The sequence below is a fragment of the Lepisosteus oculatus genome, chromosome 6, assembly GCF_040954835.1.
Source record: "Lepisosteus oculatus isolate fLepOcu1 chromosome 6, fLepOcu1.hap2, whole genome shotgun sequence".
NCBI classification, from domain to species: Eukaryota; Metazoa; Chordata; class Actinopteri; order Semionotiformes; family Lepisosteidae; genus Lepisosteus; species Lepisosteus oculatus.
Genome location: NC_090701.1, coordinates 41450890 through 41476113, shown reverse-complemented (window position 1 = coordinate 41476113; position 25224 = coordinate 41450890). Strand labels below are relative to the sequence as shown.

Genomic DNA, 25224 nt, shown 5'->3' with positions numbered 1-25224 from the left:
CAGGGAAATGGGGAACCTGATCACACAATGCAGGTCACAAAAGAGAGGAGGCTATTCAGCCCACATAGTTACCCAGTTTGTACTTAGTAGATAATAAATGTCAGGATCTCATCAATATGTTTCTTGAAAGAAGCCAAGGTACCGGCTTCAACAACATGGCTGGGCAACTTGTTCCACACTCCCACCTTTGTGTAAAGATGTGCCTCCTGTCCAGAGTGGACATAGAAACTGGACACAAACAGACTTTAGTCTCCAGAGCGGACAGGCTCAGTGACCACAGCCTGTACATGGACACTGGACACAGACAGACCTGACTGTCCAGAGAGGACAGGCTCAGTGACCACAGTCTGTACATGGACACTGGACACAGACAGACCTGACTGTCCAGAGGGGACAGGCTCAGTGACTACAGCCTGGACATGGAAACTGGACACAAACAGACCTGACTGTCCAGAGAGGACAGGCTCAGTGACCACAGCCTGCACACAGACACTGGACACAGACAGACTCACAAGAGAGGACAGGCTCAGTGACCACAACCTGGACATGGACACTGGTGAGCCCCAGGTGGGGCTGCACACTGGTGGTGGTGGAGGGGATTCCCATTACCTGTAAAGCACTTTGAGTGGAGTGTCCAGAAAAGCGCTATATAAGTGTAAGCAATGATTATTATAATTATTAATATGTAACGCCTACAGAGGCCGAAAGAAGAGAAAAGCTGTCTTCTAAACCTAATAGAATACAACCTGCAGTTAAATCTGTCTGTAAACCCATTTGCCACCAAATGAAAGGGAGCCCGTCTGCCTATTCTAAAACTGCACTCAATTCAATTCAATTCAATTCAAGGTGCTTTATTAGCATGACCGATAGGTACAATCAGTGTTGCCAAAGCAAATAAAAATAATAAAACTCACTAACCAGGAGAACCAGCACATTCTTTACACAGGGAACACATCAGAGTTCCCTTACAACCACAGAGCAGCAAGCTGTCTCAACAAGGCTCAAACACTTCAGTCTTCCTCCAGTCTGGTCTTTATGGGGGATTAGGATAAGGAGCTCTTGCCCTCCCACTTTTCTGGTCTTCCTCTTGTCTTCTTTTAACTCCCCTTTCACCTTTTTCCTTTCCGGTCTGCCTGTTCTATGATCTGCTGTTTCACTGTCGATTTGACACTTAATCATTTACCCCGAGCGTAATTAAGCGAGGTAAACCTTACATCAGCTTTGATCACTGAATCTGGGACCACCACATCTCAGCCACACATCCCTTTGCTTTGGTACTGGAAATGGTGACACAAGTCAGGTGTTACCTGATAACATAACATATAATATTCATATTGTATTAGTCATATAATATTGATAACAGTATCATATCAGTGTTGTGAGTCTCTTCTCCGCGTCAGGGAGGTGGCGCGCCGGTTCGGGAGCTGCGCCTTTAAAGATGGGCGGGAGCGGGGCGAGAGGGGACGGCTGGATGTTGACCGGGCTGGGCCAGTTTCGCTTCCCTCTCTGATAGGATTTGAGTTTTTATTTCTGTCCCTCACATGTACTGTCGCAAACGAAAACAGGAACCTGGTGGAAAAAAAAAAAACACGACCGCTTACTTTTCCCTCGCCCTGAAAAAGAAGCAAAATATAGTCACAGCCTTTTTTTTCTTCAAACAAAAATATAATTAAAAGATAGTTGCCACTCTGACTGACAGTTGTTTCCTTCCGAAAGGTGAGTCTATCTTGCGAGGTGATGTTTTCTTTTTCCGTATGATGAGCCTCCGATCTGTGTCTTTTTAGGATTAATCCGTAAATTATAAAGAGTTTTGCGACTTTAGGTGCCTTTTAAATGAACCGGTGCGTTCCTGCTCTCCAGCTGTAATCGTGTCTCTGCATTACCTTGTCGCTTCTGAATTCTAAGATTTTTGAGTTTTCTAAAACATGTAGATTAAAAAAAAAACGAACCAACTCCATTAATGAGATTGCTTCCTCGAGTTGGCGCTTGCCCGACATGGCTGGTTTTGGGAACACGTAGATGTTCAAATACGGTATTATGCTTAGGGGTTCATTTTGAGGCGCGACATTGCTTCTGTCGCTATTTAATCGAAAATGATTTCTGCTTTAAAGCCGTGTGGAGTTTCGGCTGTGGATGGTACTCAAGTGTCGGACGCGATGTGGTGCCGACAGCCCTGCTGTGAAACAGTGCGACAATTTCAGCGGTCGCCCATGGCCACCGAGCTCCAGGACGCTGTGAGACAGCATGGGTTTTTGAGTAACTGAAGCGAGCGATCAGCGCAATCATTTTTTAATGAGGTTTATTGAGGTGAGGTGCTCACACCTGAAGAAGGCTCCACGGCCGAAACGTTGTGCCCTGTTGATAACCAACGTTAATCAGCACAGTGAAATTACTTCTGTCATATCTGTTCACTAATATGTCAGTGCACCTGGTGCAAAAAAAAAAGCTTGTCATTTTCTTGCTACATTTTTGAATCTGTTGCAGTTATAAGTGGTTTCTTTGATGCTTAGTATCTTAGTATACACTCTATATATACGGATTTATATTTACTCTATATATATATTTTTTTAAATTACAATCTTGTGGTGACAATTTTGATTGTCATAATTTTCCCCTCAGTCTTATCCTAGTGCTCAAAACAGGTTGCCAATATTATAATTTGTATTTGGCGTTTTTAAAGTCAGACACTGTTTGAACTGTTTGGTAGGTTAATTGGCTTCTGGGAAAATTGCCCCAGGTGTGAGAGTCTGTGTGTTTATGTCTCTGCCCTGTGATGGACTGATGTCCTGTCCGGGGTGTACCCTGCCCAGCACCTGTTGCTTGCTGGGATAGGCTCTGGATCCCCTGTGGCAATGCAGTTCTGAAGTACCCATTAGGAAATGGACGCATAAATCAGTAGAGAGCTAACCAAAGAGCGAGAACCGAGAGCTTGAGTAGGAAATAGTGTGTCCTGTGTTCATCTTGTGTTGTGTTTCTGTTCCTTCTCTGACAGAAACCAAGCGAGTGCATGAAAGCAGAAATGCCAAACTTAGAAATAACACTGAATGATTTTTTTTGAATCAGTTCTTATTCCTCTCACATTGACTCATGAAGCAGTTTGGTGATTTCTTCCCCAGTTTTCATGAGTGGGTGTGAGATTGTGTGAGAGCGAGTGGGTGTAAGAGGGAGAGGGTGAGAGTGTCTGTGTGTGTTGCTTGGGTTCGATTGTGAAGGGGATTGCGTGTTTCTGCAGGTACAGTTCAGCTGTGATGGTGACCATAAAGAAAACGAAAGGTTCTTAAATAAATTCAGGTATCTAAGCTAAGAAAGTGGTTAATATATTTTTGCAGGGTGGGGTGGCTGGGATGAGTTGGTCAGGGTTGACAGAAATGAGACACAGAACTCTTTAACTTCTAAATTATATGGAATATTTCAATCACAATCTCAGTGATACAGAATAACTGGCTAACAGAAAAGGCGTTTCAGCCTGTCAGAAAATCTGCCTGCCCCATACTTCAGAAGTGTATACAGATGCATCTCGGAAACTTTGGAAGGCATCCTGCAAATAGGATGTTCTCTCATAAACTTAATACAAATGGAAAAAAAAATCAGCACAGTAACACAAGTGGAAGCTATGGGGATATGCATTTACAGCCGAGAACAGCCTCCCAACAGCAAGCAAGAAAGAAACAAGAAATAGAAAAAAAAAAGATTGCTTTACACAAAGGGTTGTAGGGGTGTGGAACAAATTACATGAGCTCCCCAGCTCATTCAGCCTCTAAAGACCAAACAGACTAGATGGACAGAGGGGCCTCTTCTTGTGATCTTATCTTATGCCCTTAAAATCTCTTCTGCTGAGATGGCGATGATTCTAGTCTGAGGCTGAGCCCTTCAGTCCTGTGCCTGCTGTTTCTCTGAAGGGAAATGTTTCTCCTGTTGCTCACTGGCCAGACCAAAGCGACTTCTTCCTGTGGCAAGCCATAATTGTACCGTGGATGCCATTCCCCCCACGGTTCTGTTTCACTGCAATTGTTCCGTTTTCAAACAGTTTAAATCAACAAATTCTTGGTGCGAGTTTCCTGGGAGTCTGGCAAGACTAGTGCCTTGGTGAAGGGTTGAAGTCTTGAGTAAGAGTTAGCGAAATCGCCACAGAACCCCTGCAGCTCTTCAACATGACTTTCACTCCTCTTGTTGCATGTTCCGTGCAGCTGCGAGTTTCTCTTCCCTCTGTTTCGTCATGTGGTCTGTGAGCCCTGCAGCACTGCCAGGTCCACCAGATCATCATGGCTCCGCTGAGAGAGGAGGAGCTCCTTCTGCAGGGACGGTACCCGCCTGCTCTGCTCTGGGCTCCTTTCTGAGCAGCAGTGTCTGTTCTGTAAGGCGGTGAACCATATACACAATATTCTCCATGAGGCCTTACCAGGGCATCAGACAGTATTAACACTGCGTCCTGTACTTTCATTTCTACCCTCTTAAAGCTGTATCCTCGCACTCTGATTGTCTTTATCATTGCTTTCCCACATTGTCTGGAAGATGTGAATAATATGTTGTCGTAAAGAACTTGGGCTTGTTTGTCTTCAGGCTTGGTGTTCACTCTGCTATACCTGTAGTTCTGTGATTGCTGCCAGAAAGGAACAGTTGTGCTACTAAGGTTGGAGACCTTAGTGCTCACTCTGCATATTAACTGTTGATAACACTACAAAGTAAAAGCGCTTTGAGTGGAGTGCCGGAAAAGCGCTATATAAGTGTAAGTTATTATTATTATTATTATTATTATTATTATTATTATTACTTCACAATCACCATGATGTCGATGGCTGTTGCAGTTCTGTGACTGTCCAGTAGATGGAGGACGCTGACAATGTGTACGCTGAGGCTGAGCACAGCGCAGCTCCCCCTGCTGACAACACTGCGGAGCAGCAGTCTGGACAAAGAGCAGAGGATTTACAAGGGCAGGTGAGAGAGAAGTACACATTACAGTAAAGACAGAATTCATATACAGTACAGACACGGACTGGACACTCCAGTACATTAACACTGCACTGAGAGAGAGGGGTTAATACAGTACAGACACACTGACTGGACACTACAGGACATTAACACTGCACTGAGAGAGAGGGGTTAATACAGTCCAGACACACTGACTGGACACTCCAGTACATTAACACTGCACTGAGAGAGAGGAGTTAATACAGTCCAAACACACTGACTGGACACTACAGGACATTAACACTGCACTGAGAGAGAGGGGTTAATACAGTACAGGCACACTGACTGGACACTACAGTACATTAACACTGCACTGAGAGAGAGGGGTTAATACAGTCCAGACACACTGACTGGACACTACAGTACATTAACACAGCACTGAGAGAGAGGGGTTAATACAGTCCAGACACACTGACTGGACACTACAGTACATTAACACTGCACTGAGAGAGAGGGGTTAATACAGTCCAGACACACTGACTGGACACTACAGGACATTAACACTGCACTGAGAGAGAGGGGTTAATACAGTACAGACACACTGACTGGACACTACAGTACATTAACACTGCACTGAGAGAGAGGGGTTAATACAGTCCAGACACACTGACTGGACACTACAGGACATTAACACTGCACTGAGAGAGAGGGGTTAATACAGTACAGGCACACTGACTGGACACTCCAGTACATGAACACTGCTCTCTCCCTCTCTCAGATGGATGACTTCCTGGGCCCAAATCAAGATTACAATGAGGAGGAGGAGGAGAGGAAGTACTACCGGAGGAAGCGTCTGTGTGTAATTAAGAATGTTGTGGCAGCCAGCGTGGGGGGCATGCTGACCTACAGCGTCTACCTGGGTAATGAGCACCAACAGCTGTAGTAAAGTCAATATGAGTGTTGGCAACAGTTTCATTACTGAGAGCCACACCAGTGTTAATGGAACTGTCAGTAGAAACACCATGCCAACTGCCAGCATCACTACTGCTGTAGAGTTCGATAACATTGTATAGTAGTGAGTGGAGGCTTTGTGGCTGTTGCAGCTGATCCTGCACTACAGTGTCAATATCACTGCTGTGCTGCAGAGCTGTTGCAGATGCAGCTGATCCTACAGTGTCAATATCATTGCTGTGCTGCAGGACTGTTGCTGATGCAGCTGACTCTACAGTGTCAATATCATTGCTGTGCTGCAGGGCTGTTGCAGATGCAGCTGACCCTACAGTGTCAATATCATTGCTGTGCTGCAGGGCTGTTGCAGATGCAGCTGATCCTGCACTATGACGAGACATACCGGGAGGTGAAGTATGGGAACCTGGGTCTGGAGGACATTGACAACAAGATGTTGATGGGAATCAATGTCACTCCCATCGTGGCTCTGCTCTACACCCCTGTGCTGATCCGGTGAGAAAGGCAGGGGTCCCTGGGGGCAGCAGGGGGGTGCCTAGTGAGTGAGGTGTGGGTGTGTCCAATCCACACACTCTGCTCAGCCTTGTCTGTGCCCTCCCCTCTCAGGTTCCTGGGTACCAAATGGATGATGTTTCTGGCCTCTGGTATCTACGCCCTGTTTGTGTCCACCAATTACTGGGAGCGATACTACACCCTGGTACCCTCTGCTGTTGCCATTGGAGTGGCCATCGTCCCTCTGTGGGCATCACTGGGCAACTACATCACCAGGTTAGTGTGTTAGTGTGTGTGCACACAGCACTCTTCAGAACCAGAGCAAGACTGAGCCGGGACACTGTGATCCATGCCCCTGCTGTCATGATCTGCTCTCAGTTTAACATCTTCCTGAAGGACAGCAGGACAGTACCCCTGGTCTTCACACTGGGGCACTGCTTCAATTCTGCTGCAAGGAGAAGAGAAGATCCACCAGCACCAGCAGCAGAAACCTGTTTTTTTCATCATAATGCATAGACAGTTAATAAAATATAACAAGAGTACAATTATTTGGACTTTCCTGGCAGAAGATTCTTGGCTTCTGCAGTGTATGAACAACTGTTAGCCTGGCATTTGCAACTGGTTATCTCAATAACTGACTTGCAGTGTTAATGTACTGGAGTGTCCAGTCAGTGTCTGGACTGTATTAACCCCTCTCTCTCAGTGCAGTGTTAATGTCCTGTAGTGTCCAGTCATTGTGTCTGGACTGTATTAACCCCTCTCTCTCAGTGCAGTGTTAATGTCCTGTAGTGTCCAGTCATTGTGTCTGGACTGTATTAACCCCTCTCTCTCAGTGCAGTGTTAATGTACTGGAGTGTCCAGTCAGTGTGTCTGGACTGTATTAACCCCTCTCTCTCAGTGCAGTGTTAATGTCCTGTAGTGTCCAGTCAGTGTGTCTGGACTGTATTAACCCCTCTCTCTCAGTGCAGTGTTAATGTCCTGTAGTGTCCAGTCATTGTGTCTGGACTGTATTAACCCCTCTCTCTCAGTGCAGTGTTAATGTCCTGTAGTGTCCAGTCATTGTGTCTGGACTGTATTAACCCCTCTCTCTCAGTGCAGTGTTAATGTACTGGAGTGTCCAGTCAGTGTGTCTGGACTGTATTAACCCCTCTCTCTCAGTGCAGTGTTAATGTCCTGTAGTGTCCAGTCAGTGTGTCTGGACTGTATTAACCCCTCTCTCTCAGTGCAGTATTAGTGTACTGTAGTGTCCAGTCAGTGTGTCTGGACTGTATTAACCCCTCTCTCTCAGTGCAGTGTTAATGTCCTGTAGTGTCCAGTCAGTGTGTCTGGACTGTATTAACCCCTCTCTCTCAGTGCAGTGTTAATGTCCTGTAGTGTCCAGTCCTGTGTCTGGACTGTATTAACCCCTCTCTCTCTGTCTCTCTCAGGATGGCTCAGCAATACTATGAGTTTGTCCATTACAAGGAGGAACATGTCCAGGAGCAGAAGAAGCCGCCCAAGGGGGCGTTTCACCGTTACATCATCATTTTCCATTCTGTCTTCTACTGCATCTTCCACGTGAGTTGGCCAAGCCCACCCCTGAGCTCTGCTCTCCTCCGTCGGGCGGCGTGCGAATGAGCTGTGTGTCCGCGTGCCGGTCAGTCAGAGTTTCAGCTGCTCAGCCATCGGCCGCGGGCTTACTCTGTGTGACATCCTGTCGTTTCCAGCTGAGTTTCGTGTTTGCCGAGTTCCCGATGGTGTTCTTCCTGAACCAGTACCTCTACGACTACAACCACACGCTGTACAACGTCAGGCACTGTGGTAAGACAGGGCTCTGCCCCCGTGTGGCTCCAGCTGGAGGGGAGGGGAGCAGGACAGGGGGAGGAGGTAGAGGGCAGGGCAGCCACGCAGTCTGAGGCCGAGAGAGAGAGCTCCCCAGGGCCCTCGGAGTCGCCCGTGCCGGCTCGCCCCCCAGCTGCTGTGACTGACGTCACTGCTTCCCGGGATAGCCACAGGCTGCCGGGACCAGGAGGGAGCGGGACTCCGCAGAATCCCAGATTTCCAGCCCCGGACACCCGAGTGCCAGCTGTCTGTCTTCTCTCCCTTCTGCCGCTCCTGTCCTAAACCGCCTGCGGACATACACGAGAGGTCACATGAAAATTACTGCCAGGATTCTTGATTGAGGCACAAGTAACGGGCTAACGAGCTGCTCCTCAGGGGAGCCTCTGTCAGAGCCGTTCGTCATGTGACCTGCTGCAGTGCCTTATGGGAAGGATAGTGCCTCTTGCTGAGGTCTTTGCCAGATTGTGGGCACCAGGCAGGTCCTGGCAATCGCTGTAGCCTGTCCCAACTCTGGCAGTGCCCAGGCGACTCGGAGCTGTCACTGTCCCGGTCCTGGTCACAGTGACCACACGGCCCCGGACCCCTAGAAATGTGCTGTGTCAAGCTCCTGTCTCGTCCCCAGGGTCGGACGGAGTGGGGATTATTTCTGGTCTAAACAAGACGGTCCTGTCTCGCCTGCCCCGCAGCGTGAATCTGATCGAGGTGGAGAGCGCTCTAATGGGGGTGGCCTTCATCGCCATGATTACGGTGAGATGTGCACCTGCCCCCTCTCTGGCTTCCTCACCCCTCTCTGTCCCTGACAGGCTGGAGGAACTAAATCTCTTCAGTCTTGAGCAGACAAGTTTATGAGGGGATCTGATCTGAGTATTCAAAATCCTCAAGGGCACTGACAAAGTTAAAGCAGTCAACAAGGTACTGAGCCATGTTGGTGAAGCTGAGACCCTGGCTGGATGAAATCCTCCGGTCAGGTCAGGAGGCACTTCTTTACACAAAGGGTGGCGGGAGTGTGGAACGAGCTGCCCAGCCATGTTGTTTAAAACCCTGGCTTCATAACAGACATGGCTTGAGGCCCACAGGTTAATTAGCTACTAGCTGTCAAACGGGCAAGAAAGTCAGAATGGCCTCCTCTGGTCAGCGACTGTTCTGCCCAGGCTGTTAACCGCGCTCCTCTCTGCCCAGTTCCTGGCCCTCTGCGGATCCGCCTATCGGCCCACGGAGGAGATCGACCTGCGCAGCATCGGCTGGGGCAACATCTTCCAGCTGCCCTTCAAACACATGAGGGACTATCGGCTGCGGCTGCTCTGTCCATTCTTCATTTACAGCGGCTTCGAGGTGCTGTTTGCCATCACTGGGCTGACGCTGGTGAGGAAGTGTTCATGTACTGTAGTGTCCAGTCAGTGTGTCTGGACTGTATTAACCCCTCTCTCTCACTGCAGTGTTAATGTCCTGTAGTGTCCAGTCAGTGTGTCTGGACTGTATTAACCCCTCTCTCTCAGTGCAGTGTTAATGTCCTGTAGTGTCCAGTCAGTGTGTCTGGACTGTATTAACCCCTCTCTCAGTGCAGTGTTAATGTACTGGAGTGTCCAGTCAGTGTGTCTGGACTGTATTAACCCTTCTCTCTCAGTGCAGTGTTAATGTACTGGAGTGTCCAGTCAGTTTGTCTGGACTGTATTAACCCCTCTCTCTCAGTGCAGTGTTAATTTCCTGTAGTGTCCAGTCAGTGTGTCTGGACTGTATTAACCCCTCTCTCTCTCAGTGCAGTGTTAATGTCCTGTAGTGTCCAGTCAGTGTGTCTGGACTATAGTAACCCCTCTCTCTCAGCGCAGTGTTAATGTCCTGTAGTGTCCAGTCAGTGTGTCTGGACTGTATTAACCCCTCTCTCTCAGTGCAGTGTTACTGTCCTGTAGTGTCCAGTCAGTGTGTCTGGACTGTATTAACCCCTCTCTCTCAGTGCAGTGTTAATGTACTGTAGTGTCCAGTCAGTGTGTCTGGACTGTATTAACCCCTCTCTCTCAGTGCAGTGTTAATGTCCTGTAGTGTCCAGTCAGTGTGTCTGGACTGTATTAACCCCTCTCTCTCAGTGCAGTGTTAATGTACTGGAGTGTCCAGTCAGTGTGTCTGGACTGTATTAACCCCTCTCTCTCTCAGTGCAGTGTTAATGTCCTGTAGTGTCCAGTCAGTGTGTCTGGACTATAGTAACCCCTCTCTCTCAGCACAGTGTTAATGTCCTGTAGTGTCCAGTCAGTGTGTCTGGACTGTATTAACCCCTCTCTCTCAGCACAGTGTTAATGTCCTGTAGTGTCCAGTCAGTGTGTCTGGACTGTATTAACCCCTCTCTCTCAGTGCAGTGTTAATGTACTGTAGTGTCCAGTCAGTGTGTCTGGACTGTATTAACCCCTCTCTCTCAGTGCAGTGTTAATGTCCTGTAGTGTCCAGTCAGTGTGTCTGTACTGTATTAACCCTCTCTCTCTCAGTGCAGTGTTAATCTCCTGTAGTGTCCAGTCAGTGTGTCTGTACTGTATTAACCCTCTCTCTCTCAGTGCAGTGTTAATGTCCTGTAGTGTCCAGTCAGTGTGTCTGGACTGTATTAACCCTCTCTCTCTCAGTGCAGTGTTAATGTCCTGTAGTGTCCAGTCAGTGTGTCTGGACTGTATTAACCCCTCTCTCTCAGTGCAGTGTTAATGTACTGGAGTGTCCAGTCAGTGTGTCTGGACTGTATTAACCCCTCTCTCTCTCAGTGCAGTGTTAATGTCCTGTAGTGTCCAGTCAGTGTGTCTGGACTATAGTAACCCCTCTCTCTCAGCACAGTGTTAATGTCCTGTAGTGTCCAGTCAGTGTGTCTGGACTGTATTAACCCCTCTCTCTCAGTGCAGTGTTAATGTCCTGTAGTGTCCAGTCAGTGTGTCTGGACTGTATTAACCCCTCTCTCTCAGTGCAGTGTTAATGTACTGTAGTGTCCAGTCAGTGTGTCTGGACTGTATTAACCCCTCTCTCTCAGTGCAGTGTTAATGTCCTGTAGTGTCCAGTCAGTGTGTCTGGACTGTATTAACCCCTCTCTCTCAGTGCAGTGTTAATGTCCTGTAGTGTCCAGTCAGTGTGTCTGGACTGTATTAACCCCTCTCTCTCAGTGCAGTGTTAATGTCCTGTAGTGTCCAGTCAGTGTGTCTGGACTGTATTAACCCCTCTCTCTCAGTGCAGTGTTAATGTCCTGTAGTGTCCAGTCAGGGTGTCTGGACTGTATTAACCCCTCTCTCTCAGTGCAGTGTTAATGTCCTGTAGTGTCCAGTCAGTGTGTCTGTACTGTATTAACCCCTCTCTCTCAGTGCAGTGTTAATGTCCTGTAGTGTCCAGTCAGGGTGTGTGGACTGTATTAACCCCTCTCTCTCAGTGCAGTGTTAATGTCCTGTAGTGTCCAGTCAGTGTGTCTGGACTGTATTAACCCCTCTCTCTCAGTGCAGTGTTAATGTCCTGTAGTGTCCAGTCAGTGTGTCTGGACTGTATTAACCCCTCTCTCTCAGTGCAGTGTTAATGTACTGTAGTGTCCAGTCAGTGTGTCTGGACTGTATTAACCCCTCTCTCTCAGTGCAGTGTTAATGTCCTGTAGTGTCCAGTCAGTGTGTCTGGACTGTATTAACCCCTCTCTCTCAGTGCAGTGTTAATGTCCTGTAGTGTCCAGTCAGTGTGTCTGGACTGTATTAACCCCTCTCTCTCAGTGCAGTGTTAATGTACTGGAGTGTCCAGTCAGTGTGTCTGGACTGTATTAACCCCTCTCTCTCAGTGCAGTGTTAATGTCCTGTAGTGTCCAGTCAGTGTGTCTGGACTGTATTAACCCCTCTCTCTCAGTGCAGTGTTAATGTCCTGTAGTCTCCAGTCAGTGTGTCTGGACTGTATTACAGTATTCCCCCCTCTCTCTCAGTGCTACAGTGTCTGCTCCCTGGGGCTGGAGGTGTTGTGGAAAGTGGTGGGGTTGTATGGCCTGGTCTCCTCCATTTCCTCCACCTTGTCCCTGTCTTTCCTGCGCCTGCCCCGCCCCGTCCCGCTGCTGGGGGGCGCTGCCCTGCACCTCTGTCTGATCGTGGTGCTCTTCATCTGGTCTCCGCAACCCCGCAACCCGAGGGTTCAACCCGCCATCTACATCCTCACCGCTCTGTGGGCCGTCGGGACCGCTCTGAACAAGACCGGCATGAGCAGTGAGTACAGTGGGGCTGTACAGACCGGTATCTCCGTGCTCGAGTGGGGCTGTACAGACCGGTATCTCTGTGCTCGAGTGGGGCTGTACAGACCGGTATCTCTGTGCTCTTGTGGGGCTGTACAGACCGGTATCTCTGTGCTCGAGTGGGGCTGTACAGACTGGTATCTCTGTGCTCTTGTGGGGCTGTACAGACCGGTATCTCTGTGCTCTTGTGGGGCTGTACAGACCGGTATCTCTGTGCTCTTGTGGGGCTGTACAGACCGGTATCTCTGTGCTCTTGTGGGGCTGTACAGACCGGTATCTCTGTGCTCTTGTGGGGCTGTACAGACCGGTATCTCTGTGCTCTTGTGGGGCTGTACAGACCGGTATCTCTGTGCTCGAGTGGGGCTGTACAGACCGGTATCTCTGTGCTCGAGTGGGGCTGTACAGACAGGTATCTCTGTGCTCGAGTGGGGCTGTACAGACCGGTATCTCTGTGCTCGTGTGGGGCTGTACAGACCGGTATCTCTGTGCTCGTGTGGGGCTGTACAGACCGGTATCTCTGTGCTCGTGTGGGGCTGTACAGACCGGTATCTCTGTGCTCGTGTGGGGCTGTACAGACTGTTCCCGCCCCTCTCGAGTGGGGCTGTACAGACCGGTATCTCTGTGCTCGTGTGGGGCTGTACAGACCGGTATCTCCGTGCTCGAGTGGGGCTGTACAGACCGGTATCTCTGTGCTCGTGTGGGGCTGTACAGACCGGTATCTCCTTGCTCGAGTGGGGCTGTACAGACCGGTATCTCTGTGCTCGAGTGGGGCTGTACAGACCGGTATCTCTGTGCTCGTGTGGGGCTGTACAGACTGTTCCCGCCCCTCTCGAGTGGGGCTGTACAGACCGATATCTCTGTGCTCGTGTGGGGCTGTACAGACCGGTATCTCTGTGCTCGTGTGGGGCTGTACAGACCGGTATCTCTGTGCTCGAGTGGGGCTGTACAGACCGGTATCTCTGTGCTCGAGTGGGGCTGTACAGACCGGTATCTCCGTGCTCATGTGGGGCTGTACAGACCGGTATCTCCGTGCTCATGTGGGGCTGTACAGACCGGTATCTCCTTGCTCGAGTGGGGCTGTACAGACCGGTATCTCCGTGCTCATGTGGGGCTGTACAGACCGGTATCTCTGTGCTCGAGTGGGGCTGTACAGACCGGTATCTCTGTGCTCTTGTGGGGCTGTACAGACCGGTATCTCTGTGCTCTTGTGGGGCTGTACAGACCGGTATCTCTGTGCTCTTGTGGGGCTGTACAGACCGGTATCTCTGTGCTCTTGTGGGGCTGTACAGACCGGTATCTCTGTGCTCTTGTGGGGCTGTACAGACCGGTATCTCTGTGCTCTTGTGGGGCTGTACAGACCGGTATCTCTGTGCTCGAGTGGGGCTGTACAGACCGGTATCTCTGTGCTCGAGTGGGGCTGTACAGACCGGTATCTCTGTGCTCGTGTGGGGCTGTACAGACCGGTATCTCTGTGCTCGTGTGGGGCTGTACAGACCGGTCCCGCCCCTCTCGAGTGACAACTGACTGAGGATATTTTTTTCAAAATATAACAATTGAAGATAAAGCAGTATATTGTATCCCAAGAGCTTCGAGCAGGGAGCTTCATCAGCATGTGCTGGCTTCAGAGGAACAAGCAGAGCTTAATTGCACACTGAAAAGCAGAAAAAGCATTTCGGCTGTTGAGCTTCTTGAGAGACAGAAAAGTAGCAGGGATATAGAGCAGAGTTTATGGAATCATTTTGATCAGTAATCACTGTCACACACGTATTGTGTTTGTCTGAGCAGGGGGGTCCCCGGAACTGGGGTTGTGAGCCCCATCTGGAGTGCCCAGGCTGGGTCTGGAGGTTCACCTGCTGCAGTCTCTTCAATTGCTGATCAGAGTGTATTTGGGGGGGCTGTGCGCAACACAGGGGGTCCCCAGAACCAGAGTGGCTAGCCCTAGCTGCAGCTGCTGTGTGTATGATTGTGAGACTGTGTGCACTGACCACCCTCTATCTGTGTCTCAGCTCTGCTGGGGATGCTGTATGAGGACAAGGAGCGCCTGGACTTCGTGTTCACAGTGTATCACTGGTGGCAGGCCATGGCCATCTTCGTCGTCTATCTGTGGGCGTGGCTGCCCATGAAGGTACCTCTCTCCTCTTTCTGTTTGTCCTTATGAAGTATTATTAATATTATTAAACTTCCACTCAGTGTGTCTGGACTGTATTACCCCCTCTCTCTCAGTGCAGTGTTAATGTCCTGTAGTGCCCAGTCAGTGTGTCTGGACTGTATTAACCCCTCTCTCTCAGTGCAGTGTTAATGTACTGTAGTGTCCAGTCAGTGTGTCTGGACTATATTAACCCCTCTCTCTCAGTGCAGTGTTAATGTACTGGAGTGTCCAGTCAGTGTGTCTGGACTGTATTAACCCCTCTCTCTCAGTGCAGTGTTAATGTCCTGTAGTGTCCAGTCAGTGTGTCTGCACTGTATTAACCCCTCTCTCTCAGTGCAGTGTTAATGTACTGTAGTGTCCAGTCAGTGTGTCTGGACTGTATTAACCCCTCTCTCTCAGTGCAGTGTTAATGTACTGGAGTGTCCAGTCAGTGTGTCTGGACTGTATTAACCCCTCTCTGTTTCTTTCTCAGGCCAAGCTCTCGATCCTTTTGGTCACTCTCGTGGTGGCTTCTCTTTGCTATTGGATAATGGAACGTCGTTTGGCCAGGAAGGATCAATACCGCCTTCCTCGGATCCCACGACCACGGCACAAGGTCACTGATTTCCAAGTTGTCTTCATTAATGAATCACTGTCTTTAGGCTGCACAGGTTTACACTAATCACCATCTGTTAGCTTACCTTAAGTTATAATTATTTAACAAGATGAGTGTAGCAGCAGGTGGTATGGTGGCACAGCCGTCACCATTGCTGCCTGGAGCCCTGGGTTCAATTCCTGGGGTGCTGTCTGTGTGGAGTTTGTATGTTCTCTTTATGTTTGTGTGGGTCTGCTCCAGGTGCTCCAGTTTCCTCCACAATCATTGCTGTTGTCCTAAAATGGTGCAACATATAAACACAGAAATACCCAGACATAAAAGGTGACATTCTGTACAGTATTTTCACTTCAAATCCGAAATGCTCGAGTATGCAGCAGAAATAGCCATTTTGACTTCACTGTGCCCGTACTTGCGGAGAGTGCTGTATGTTTGTGAGCTGTTCAGTCAGCATCTGCAGTAAACGCAAAATGACTGTGGTGTTCAGCATCCATGACAATCCCAAATGAAGACCACTTCAACTCAAACCGCCTAACGAAACAATCCTCTGTCCTTTCTTATCAGGTCAAGGGTTATCGGTATCTGGAGGAAGAGAATTCGGATGAGTCCGATTCGGAGAAGAGTGAGCGCGAGGAGCCAGGAGAGGAGAGGGGTGAAGACAGTGAAGGGCATGGGGTCCACTCCCTGGAGCAGGAAGAGGGCGAGGGCAACGGCGCGAGGAGGAGGCGGGATTATGCTTACGAACAGGCGGGAGGGAGAGAGGAGTATGTACAGCCCTCTCTGTGAGAGAGAGGAGTGAGGAGGGAGAGAGGAGCACGGACAGTCTGTGAGGGACAGAGGAAGGAGAGTCTTCCTAACCTGCCTGTCTTTATGATGTGGGAGGACACCAGTGTGCCTGCTGGAATCCTGTGTTGAAGCTCCACACAAACACTGAAGGTCAAACCCAGGACGTCTGAAGAGCTCACCCCCTGTTCTCATATGCAATGCTTTGAACAGTGATAGAGCTTGCAGCAGTACAGTCAGGTGTAATTTCCACTCTTAAAAGACATCTGAGCTCCAGCTGTTTGGTGAAAACCAGGAACCAGGAATGGGTTGAGGGAGTGTGGAACAAGATACCCAGCGTTGTACAATATCCTGTGCTTTAGTGCTATTACTGTCCTTGTTGCTTGATCAAAGAGCTCTAGCCAGCCAGTCAGTCAATCCCATACTGCCTGTGTGTTAGACTGAATGTTCTTCTGGCTGAGCTCAGGGCCCGTATCTTACCCAGTAACAGGACACTCCCTGGTCTACACCAGATAGACTCTCACCCTGCCCCTGAACCCGGAGGCCAGTTAGTCTTGCAGTTCAGCTGTTTCTAGGGACGCTTTTGATCAGGTCACCAAATACACTGTTCAATTAAGAAACCCCCAGGCTCTCAGGGGGCTGGAGAGGTCAAATGATATCTGATGAAATTGCCTGCTTAACTAGTCACAACTGTCGCAGGGCTGGGTTGGTCTAGAGTTTCCTCGTTTAGTTGTCTCCCTCTTTATGAATTCTCCCACCTGTGGGTGCTGCCCGTATTCTGACTGAGGGCTCCACGTGTAACCCAGCTCCTGTCCTCAAGCACGGCTGGGAAATACCCATCATGCCCTGGGGGTTAAAGGTCAGAAGCCAGACAAGTGCCTGTGGACCCATGGTGTCAGTTGTGTTAAAAACTGCCCATGCTGTTGCAGCTCATTCTTGTTTACTGTTTCGTTTTGTTCTTCTCCATTATTATTATTGAACTGTTTTATATTATTTTTGCTCTTTGGTGATTGTCATGTCCTTCTCCAGCTGTGCCTGGAGCTCTGATTCACTGTCTGTATCAGAATCTCAGAACTTGTTTACAGTCATGTTCTCTTACGCTGAATTGTTTTCTGAATATCTCAATTGAACCATTATAAACCATTACCTTGGTTTGTTTTAGAGATGAATTTGTGTAGCGCCTTTCATATTGTTTTGCTGGTTAACACCATCCTTCTTCTACTGACTCTGTATCTTTGTTCCTGTGATACTGTGTCACCACGGATAAAGCTTTGCCTCATTCCTCCTAAAATTACAATCCCTCATTTTAGATTCATGTTTTAATTTTTTTTTTAAATTACAATCTTACGGTGAAAATTTTGATTGTCATCTTTATTCCCTCAGTCTTATCCTAGTGCTCAAAAAAAGGTTGCCAATATTATCATTTGTATTTGGTGTTTTTTAAAGTCAGTCACTTACTGCTTGAACTGTTTCCGCTGTGGTAGTCTCCTTTACAGCGTCCCAATTTATGTGTGAAAAGTTGAAATCTTCCACTATCACCACATCATGTTTGTGACTTGCATTTCAGGTCTCACTGTAGGACTGGCTACTTACAGACATGTCTGCATCGGGTGGTTTTAGTGGTTAGAGTTCCACTTTTCTGTATGGTCTATAACAGGGCATCTACAGTAAAAACAGCAGGGAGATTTGCTGTGAGCTGTATTGCCTATAAATATATCTGTGCTGCAACACGTGTTACATGATTGAGGGGTGATCCGCGGTGATGCACCACGGTCCCGTTGTTGAGCTGTTGTGTTGCCGCCTCTTTAAAAAAACCGTGGAAGGCGCCCCTTCACATTTCCGGTTATGAAGCATCATGGGTAGGGGTTTACTTCCTCTCAGGAGGGGATTTGTGGGTCTCGCAGATTGATTTTTAAAATACATTTTTGAGATAAGCTAGGACCGATGTATTATGTTGTTTTACGGTGTTAATTTTCTTGTAATTTTTATTTTTGTGCCTCCGGTGTTTTGCTTGCTGCTAAAAGCCTTGATACGGTGTAAACCCCGTTTATAGACCTTCGTATTTTGGATTAGGTTTGGGAGCTTTTTAGGGTAACTGTCTGCGTTGGAACATTATGGACCCGGTGATCTGTTTTGTTCTTAATACCCTGTGGCTGGACTTCGACACACCGTACAGGCTGAGGGTTTTGTTTTTGCGATACGCCCGCCGGCCATCACTGTCGAGACTTCGAAGGATTTGACGCTATTATTCAGTGTGCCTTTATTTCAAACCGTGTTGATGTATGTATTTTATAACATCGGTGCAACCATCTTTTCAGTCTTATTATTGGGATTTTTTTTTTGGTCCTTTATTTTGTTTTCGCCGATGTGTTCTCCGTCTTTTGGTTTTGTTGGGGTGTTTACGATCTAGAGTCCATTAGATGGTTCTCGGTTATTTTTGCTGTCAATCAGCCCTTTTGACCTCACTTCTACAAGTATGATACCTGTCCTGTGAGCAGGATATTTAAGGGTAAGTTAAAGAGTTTAGGATTGACCGTTACAATACCAAAACTGCCGATTTTTAAATAAACTTAAATTCCCTCTGAAATATACAACTTAAGACTATATAGTGAGTTTTGTAGTTCTAAGTACTGCTATATATTACTTTTGCTATATTTATTATACCTAGTTATTTTAGGGAGGCATTAGGGAATTGGAGAAATTGCTTTAGGCACATAATTAAGCTTCGTAATTAAGACACGGAGAAAACAATTCATTGAATGGAGCTTTATTATTGTCGGTTCAAACTCCTAGACATGTGGCACACTGTATGTCCTGATGACATCATTGCAGCGGCAGCCCACAATGCACTAGTCAGGTGCCAGATTTGGTGGTTACGGTCACTCCCTGAGCATCAGCTCACACAGCCCACCAGTCTCCAGCCCTGTGCACGCTATGTAGTGTTGGCCACAGAACACGCATACATGTTTCCACGTTGGTTTTGAACTGCCAGTGTGTGTGTGCGCGTACATGCACGCTTCGCCATCTTCAATTCTAATAAAAGCCAGAGGCAGGTGTGTGCGAAGGGTTGTGTGAATGTGTATCAGTGTGTCGGTGTGGTAATACAGAAGTGAGTGCTGCAGTGTGTGTGTGTCTGGTGTCAGCAGTGGGATGGAGCTCAGTGCTGGATCCGGCGGATGGACTGGATCTGGGGGGTCTGGGAGTGGGAGCCCCAGTTCTTCCAGTGCTGGTAGTCCCCGCTGTGTCGCTCACACTCCATGATGTACTGGTAGCCCCTGTATCCTGGGTACTGGTAACACACCCAGCTACAGAGAGAACAGGACATCAAGCAGGTTAGTTCAGAGTTCAGTACGAACACACTGACTCAGTCCATTAGGAGTGACTCTGAGAGATGGGGCTTACAAAGCCTTTGGCTCTATAGGTGATGCATGTTTAAAGGTTCAAAGTGAATACTCACGCGCCGCACTGCACATGCATGGATCCTACTTCATTGTTGCACCAGCCCATGGCCTGCAGGGAGGGGTAGTCATCGCACAGCTCCACACTGCGGCCCATGAAGTTCTCCTTCTCGAAGATCATCATGCGACTGCTGTGGTGAGACTGGAAAGGGGAGCAAGGGTTAGTGTTCTACAGCAGAGACGCTGATGGCACGCTGTAGTACATTAACACGGCCCTGAGACAGAGGGGTTAGTAACTACACTACTGCACATGGTCTAAACTCGGCTTGAACACTCACAGCGCAGTAGATTGGTCGAAAAGACATCAGTCTCTCCACATGGTAGGACAGGCTGCCACTCCAGCCGTCCCAGCGGGGGTACTCTCCTCTTTCCAAGACAAACTGCTGCCCCTGGAAATCGTGGTGCTCAAATCCCACCCACCTACAGGCAGAGACATGGGTTAATACAGTCCAGACACACTGACTGGACACTACAGTACATTAACACTGCACTGAGAGAGAGGGGTTAATACAGTCCAGACACACTGACTGGACACTCCAGGACATTAACACTGCACTGAGAGAGAGGGGTTAATACAGTCCAGACACACCGACTGGACACTACAGTACATTAACACTGCATTGAGAGAGAGGGGTTAATACAGTCCAGACACACTGACTGGACACTACAGGACATTAACACTGCACTGAGAGAGAGGGGTTAATACAGTCCAGACACACTGACTGGACACTACAGGACATTAACACTGCACTGAGAGAGAGGGGTTACTATAGTCCAGACACACTGACTGGACACTCCAGTACATTAACACTGCACTGAGAAAGAGGGGTTAATACAGTCCAGACACACTGACTGGACACTCCAGTACATTAACACTGCACTGAGAAAGAGGGGTTAATACAGTCCAGACACACTGACTGGACACTCCAGGACATTAACACTGCACTGAGAGAGAGGGGTTAATACAGTCCAGACACACTGACTGGACACTCCAGGACATTAACACTGCACTGAGAGAGAGGGGTTAATACAGTCCAGACACACCGACTGGACACTACAGTACATTAACACTGCACTGAGAAAGAGGGGTTAATACAGTCCAGACACTGTAATGAGGGACAAAGACAAAGAGTTGATGGGGGGGAGGCAGAAAATGAAAAAGATTCTTTTACTCCTGAGCTCGTGCGGGAGATGAGAGACAAATTAACCAGAGTTACTGACTGTCAGAGATGTACAGTGAAGGACACTGTCCAGGAATGGACACCTATAAACCTCGAAGGCTTCAGGCCTTGGGAGTTTCATTGCACCTCCGATCTTAAAGTAAGTGACCTAAGTTTTAGGCTAAGTTGTCAAATCGCCATTTTTCTTATAGTTTCCAGTGACTGTTTTCAGACTGCAGTTCTCCAGCCTAATGAAGCTGCATATACAAATGAGCCCACAGATAGTGAAACAGACACAGAGACAAGGACACAGTAGAGCACCAGTGGACTCACGCTCCACTCTCCACACGGATGGAGCGGATGTTGTCGAATCCACAGTCCTGGATGTTGCAGCACTCAGCTGTGAACTCCTGACATTTGCCCTGGAAATACTCCTGCTCCCACACTGTCACCTGACCAGGAGAGAGAGAGGTGTTAATACAGTCCAGACACACTGACTGGACACTCCAGTACATTAACACTGCACTGAGAGAGAGGGGTTAATACAGTCCAGACACACTGACTGGACACTCCAGTACATTAACACTGCACATACAGGGTATCAGAGTGTGTGTCTATACTGGGTCAGTATGTACAGTGAGTTGTACCTTCCAGAAAGGAGCGAAGCCCATTCCCTGCTGTGTCATTGTAGTTTTCTGCATCTTTAGCTGTTGGAGAGAGAAAGAGGGTGAGAGACATGCACAGGTGAACCGAGAACAATGTTTCTTGGATCTCTTTATCTGATGTATCCAGTTGTCAGTGTGACTGTCGACTCTTTATCTATCTGCTTGTATCTGTCTGATTGTATCTCATTTTCACTGGGGCTCACTATGTGTCTGATCTGACTGTATCTGATTGTCAGTGGAACTGACTCACTGCATATCAGTCTAACAGTATCTGACTCTCAGTGGAACTGATTCACTGTGTATCTGACTGTATATGATCGTCAATGTGACTCACTGTGTATCTGACTGTATCTGATTGTCAATGTGAGTCACCGTGTACCTGACTGAATATGATTGTCAGTGTGATTCACTATCTGTATCTGATTGTCCGATGTGACTGTGTGTCAATCAGACTTACTTTATCTCGTTGGCCGTTTCACTGTGTGTCTGGCAGACTCTCTTGTGCTGTGTATGTGTACATGGAAATGTGACAACTATTCATTTCTTTTGAAAACGATACATGTTGAAGACGTTTTGTTATGCAATATTATAAATCAGCAAAGGAAAGAAAAAAAACACTCGTTGATCGTTGAAGCGCTCTGGGCTTGAGCGCACCAGTCGTGGACTGTCAGAAGCGAGACAGGAACACCGCCCAGTGAGTGACTGATACAGGAGCCTGCACTTCCTGAGGGGATGAGGCGAGTCCCCTTGTACCCTTGAAGCGACATCATGTCCACTTGACCATTCGTTAAAGAAAACGCAAGCTACCGCCTTCCTCGCCAACGCTTTGCGAGGCTGGGATATACAGTATTATCGTATTCGCACATCCCGACATTCATCGCAACTCGCCCTCTCACGTGGGAAAATCGCACAAACTCGGGTGGGTTTTCGTATTAAGGCTCCTTCTCTAACTCACACATAACATCCAGCCGGAGCATAATTAACACATTTAAGTCCCTCCCACCAACACCGTTCAGCTTCCAGAGTTTTAAGCAGTGAGCGCTAGTTCGGTATTGATATACCCCATAACATAAACCCCAAATTGTATCCCCAGAGGCTTTTTTAGAGCACAAGAGAGTAATGATTCCGCTGTCATTTTAAAATTATTTTAACATAAACGTCAGTGAAAACCATTCGGGACATCTGGGTCGTTTGTTTTGTGGTGCTGAATTGATCAAGTTAACCCTGTAGACATCCTTATCCCGAAAGGTAAGATGAGCAACACGAGAACATAAAAAAGTCATAAACAAAAGACCATCTCGCTTGGTTGCTAGTAACTAATCGATCCGAGGATCTTATCCAACGGTTTCTTGAAAAAGTCGGGGAATCGGCTTCCACAACATGGATGCATAGGTTGTTCCACACTCCCACCACCCTTTGTGTAAAGAAACGCCTCCTGTCCTGACTCGGGGATCTCATCCAGCTGTTTCTAGACAGAAGCCAGGGTACTGATTTCAACAACACGGCTGGACAGCCTGTTACACACTCCCACCACCCTTTGTGTAAAGAAGCGCCTCCTTTTCTCAGTTTTAAAAGCACTTCCTTGTAGTTTCCACTGGTGCCCTCCTGATGTTGATGGTCTATTCCTCGAGTAGAGCAACATAATAACGCTAACTTGTACTGAGTGAGCTTCACATAAACAGTTTTCAACAAAACACGTGCGGTCTCTTTCACCCGAATTGCTTGCCGAGATGTACAGCAAAAACTTTGCAAAAAATCAACTCATAATTTCGCTCAGTGTAGGCTAAATTCTCAGTGGTTCTCTGTGCAAAACAGCTTTTTAAATGTCGGCACAAATCCACAATAAATATAATGCCGGGATATTAGCGCGAGTCTTCTTAGGGATTATAAGCAAACGTCAGTTTAACACCTCTACTCAATAAAATAAATAGTCCTACCTACGGGATGTGTCGGATCGCGTTCCCAGAGCAAACCCGTTTGACTTCGTAGAGCTGTCGTGTTTCTGGCGGCCTGGTTTTATATTGTCCAGGTAGTACTCCCTCTGTGTGTGCGTATCCTTTTTCTGAGTGTGTGTGAGCGCACAACCCGCGTGACCTAGCCAATTTTCCATGTATTATTTCAACGCGGTTGCTAGCCTGTTCGTGTCAGCAAATAGTATAGACTCGGATGTAAAGGCCTTGTCCACTCCATTGCGCAGCGGACTGGAGCAGTTAGGATGGGTCAGCAGTCCGTATTCTATAGACAATAGCTTGGCTATACATTCAGCACAGCCCTTCACTGGTGGGATTAACTGTTTGTGTGTGAGAGAGACGGGGACACGGGGAGGGCGAATGAGCTGTCAGCGGTACCGCATTGTGTGAAAACGCCAGTTCTGATGGTAAACTCGCTGTGTGGCGATTTCCCAATTTCAGCATGGTTTCCCTCTGGTTGTTTCCGTTGCACGCTGATTTAAAACGCAACACGTACTTATATTTCTTCAGAAATAAAAATTTAAAACGAAAAAGAGATGTGCGCTAGTCACCCAGACGCTCATTCTGTGGTAGGGATGGTAGGGGATTGTACTCCAGGTGTGTGTATATACTGGTATATACAGAGTCTCCAATAAGAGTCTGTACTCCAGGTGTGTGTGTATATATATACAGAGTCTCCAATAAGAGTCTGTACTCCAGGTGTGTGTGTATATATATACAGAGTCTCCAATAAGAGTCTGTATATACACACACACACCTGGAGTACAGAGTCTCCGATAAGAGCCTGTCCTCCAGGTGTGTGTGTGTATATATACAGAGTCTCCAATAAGAGTCTGTACTCCAGGTGTGTGTGTACTGTATATACAGAGTCTCCAATAAGAGTCTGTACTCCAGGTGTGTATGTATATACAGAGTCTACAATAAGAGTCTGTACTCCAGGTGTGTGTGTATATATATATACAGAGTCTCCAATAAGAGTCTGTACTCCAGGTGTGTGTGTGTATACATACAGAGTCTCCAATAAGAGTCTGTACTCCAGGTGTGTGTGTGTGTATACAGAGTCTCCAATAAGAGTCTGTACTCCAGGTGTGTGTGTATATATATACAGAGTCTCCAATAAGAGTCTGTACTCGTGGTGTGGGTGTGTATATATATACAGAGTCTCCAATAACAGTCTGTACTCCAGGTGTGTGTGTGTATATATACAGAGTCTCCAATAAGAGTCTGTACTCCAGGTGTGTGTGTATATATATATACAGAGTCTCCAATAAGAGTCTGTACTCCAGGTGTGTGTGTGTATACATACAGAGTCTCCAATAAGAGTCTGTACTCCAGGTGTGTGTGTGTATATATATACAGAGTCTCCAATAAGAGTCTGTACTCGTGGTGTGGGTGTGTATATATATACAGAGTCTCCAATAAGAGTCTGTACTCCAGGTGTGTGTGTATATACAGAGTCTCCAATAAGAGTTTATACTCCAGAGCAGAGTCCAGCAGGAGTGAGTATCTCTGGAGTAGACACACAGGTGCATTTGTATTGATGATGAGCAATTAATGGAAGAGGTGGAACAGAATCCCGCAGACACTGCGATGCTCCAGGATCAGAGCTGTTCCCTACTGAAGTGGAACCATGCTATCTAACCTGAGCCTGATATATCATTTATAAGAATTATTCGCAGTTTTAAAAAATGTGGTTTAAAATCACTTTTAAAAGAGCATGGGAGCATAAGGGTATGTAGGAGTGTAGAACAAGCTCTCCAGCCATGTTGTTGAACTTTATACCCTGGCTTATTTCAAGACACAGCTGGATGAGATCCTCCAGTCAGAACAGGAGGCACTTTTTTACACAGAGGGTGGTGGGAGTGTGGAACAAGCTGTCCAGCCATGTTGTTGAAACTGATACCCTTTCTTGAACCAGCTGGATGAGATGATCTGATCAATTAGCTTCTAACAACCCGTTAGACTCATTGAATGGCTGTGTGTCTCCCAGGTGGGGCCGCTGGTGCAGGAGGGGGCTGTGTGTCTCCCAGGTGGGCCGCTGGTG

General features: G+C 47.7%; 2 protein-coding genes across 5 annotated transcripts; one reads left to right on the top strand and one right to left on the bottom strand.

Annotated features, from left to right (window-relative positions):
• The first annotated feature begins 1468 nt into the window (after positions 1-1468).
• Positions 1469-17236, top strand: unc93b1 (unc-93 homolog B1, TLR signaling regulator). Of its 3 annotated transcripts, XM_069191290.1 has the most exons (14): positions 1469-1716; positions 4188-4726; positions 4806-4935; positions 5687-5828; positions 6162-6369; positions 6481-6642; positions 7794-7923; positions 8073-8166; positions 8810-8934; positions 9367-9549; positions 12104-12377; positions 14410-14528; positions 15025-15147; positions 15709-17236. In XM_069191290.1, the coding sequence occupies exons 3-14, from the start codon at positions 4825-4827 to the stop codon at positions 15928-15930; spliced, it is 1893 nt and encodes a 630-aa protein (XP_069047391.1). In that variant the 5' UTR covers positions 1469-1716; positions 4188-4726; positions 4806-4824; the 3' UTR covers positions 15931-17236. The 3 variants fall into 3 exon arrangements, with proteins under 3 accessions (XP_069047391.1, XP_069047390.1, XP_069047392.1); XM_069191289.1 differs by lacking the exon at positions 4188-4726 and having other exon boundaries at positions 1470-1716; XM_069191291.1 differs by lacking the exon at positions 4188-4726 and having other exon boundaries at positions 1472-1716; positions 6216-6369.
• Positions 17237-18678: 1442 nt separating this feature from the next.
• On the bottom strand, positions 18679-23248 carry cryba1l2 (crystallin, beta A1, like 2). 2 transcript variants are annotated; one of them, XM_015353916.2, is made up of 6 exons: positions 23148-23248; positions 21193-21252; positions 20879-20997; positions 19664-19805; positions 19385-19527; positions 18679-19232 (listed from the first exon to the last, which is right to left on the bottom strand). In XM_015353916.2, the coding sequence occupies exons 2-6, from the start codon at positions 21244-21246 to the stop codon at positions 19085-19087; spliced, it is 606 nt and encodes a 201-aa protein (XP_015209402.1). In that variant the 5' UTR covers positions 21247-21252; positions 23148-23248; the 3' UTR covers positions 18679-19084. The 2 variants fall into 2 exon arrangements, with proteins under 2 accessions (XP_015209402.1, XP_015209403.1); XM_015353917.2 differs by having other exon boundaries at positions 23152-23205.
• Between the last annotated feature and the right edge of the window lie 1976 nt (positions 23249-25224).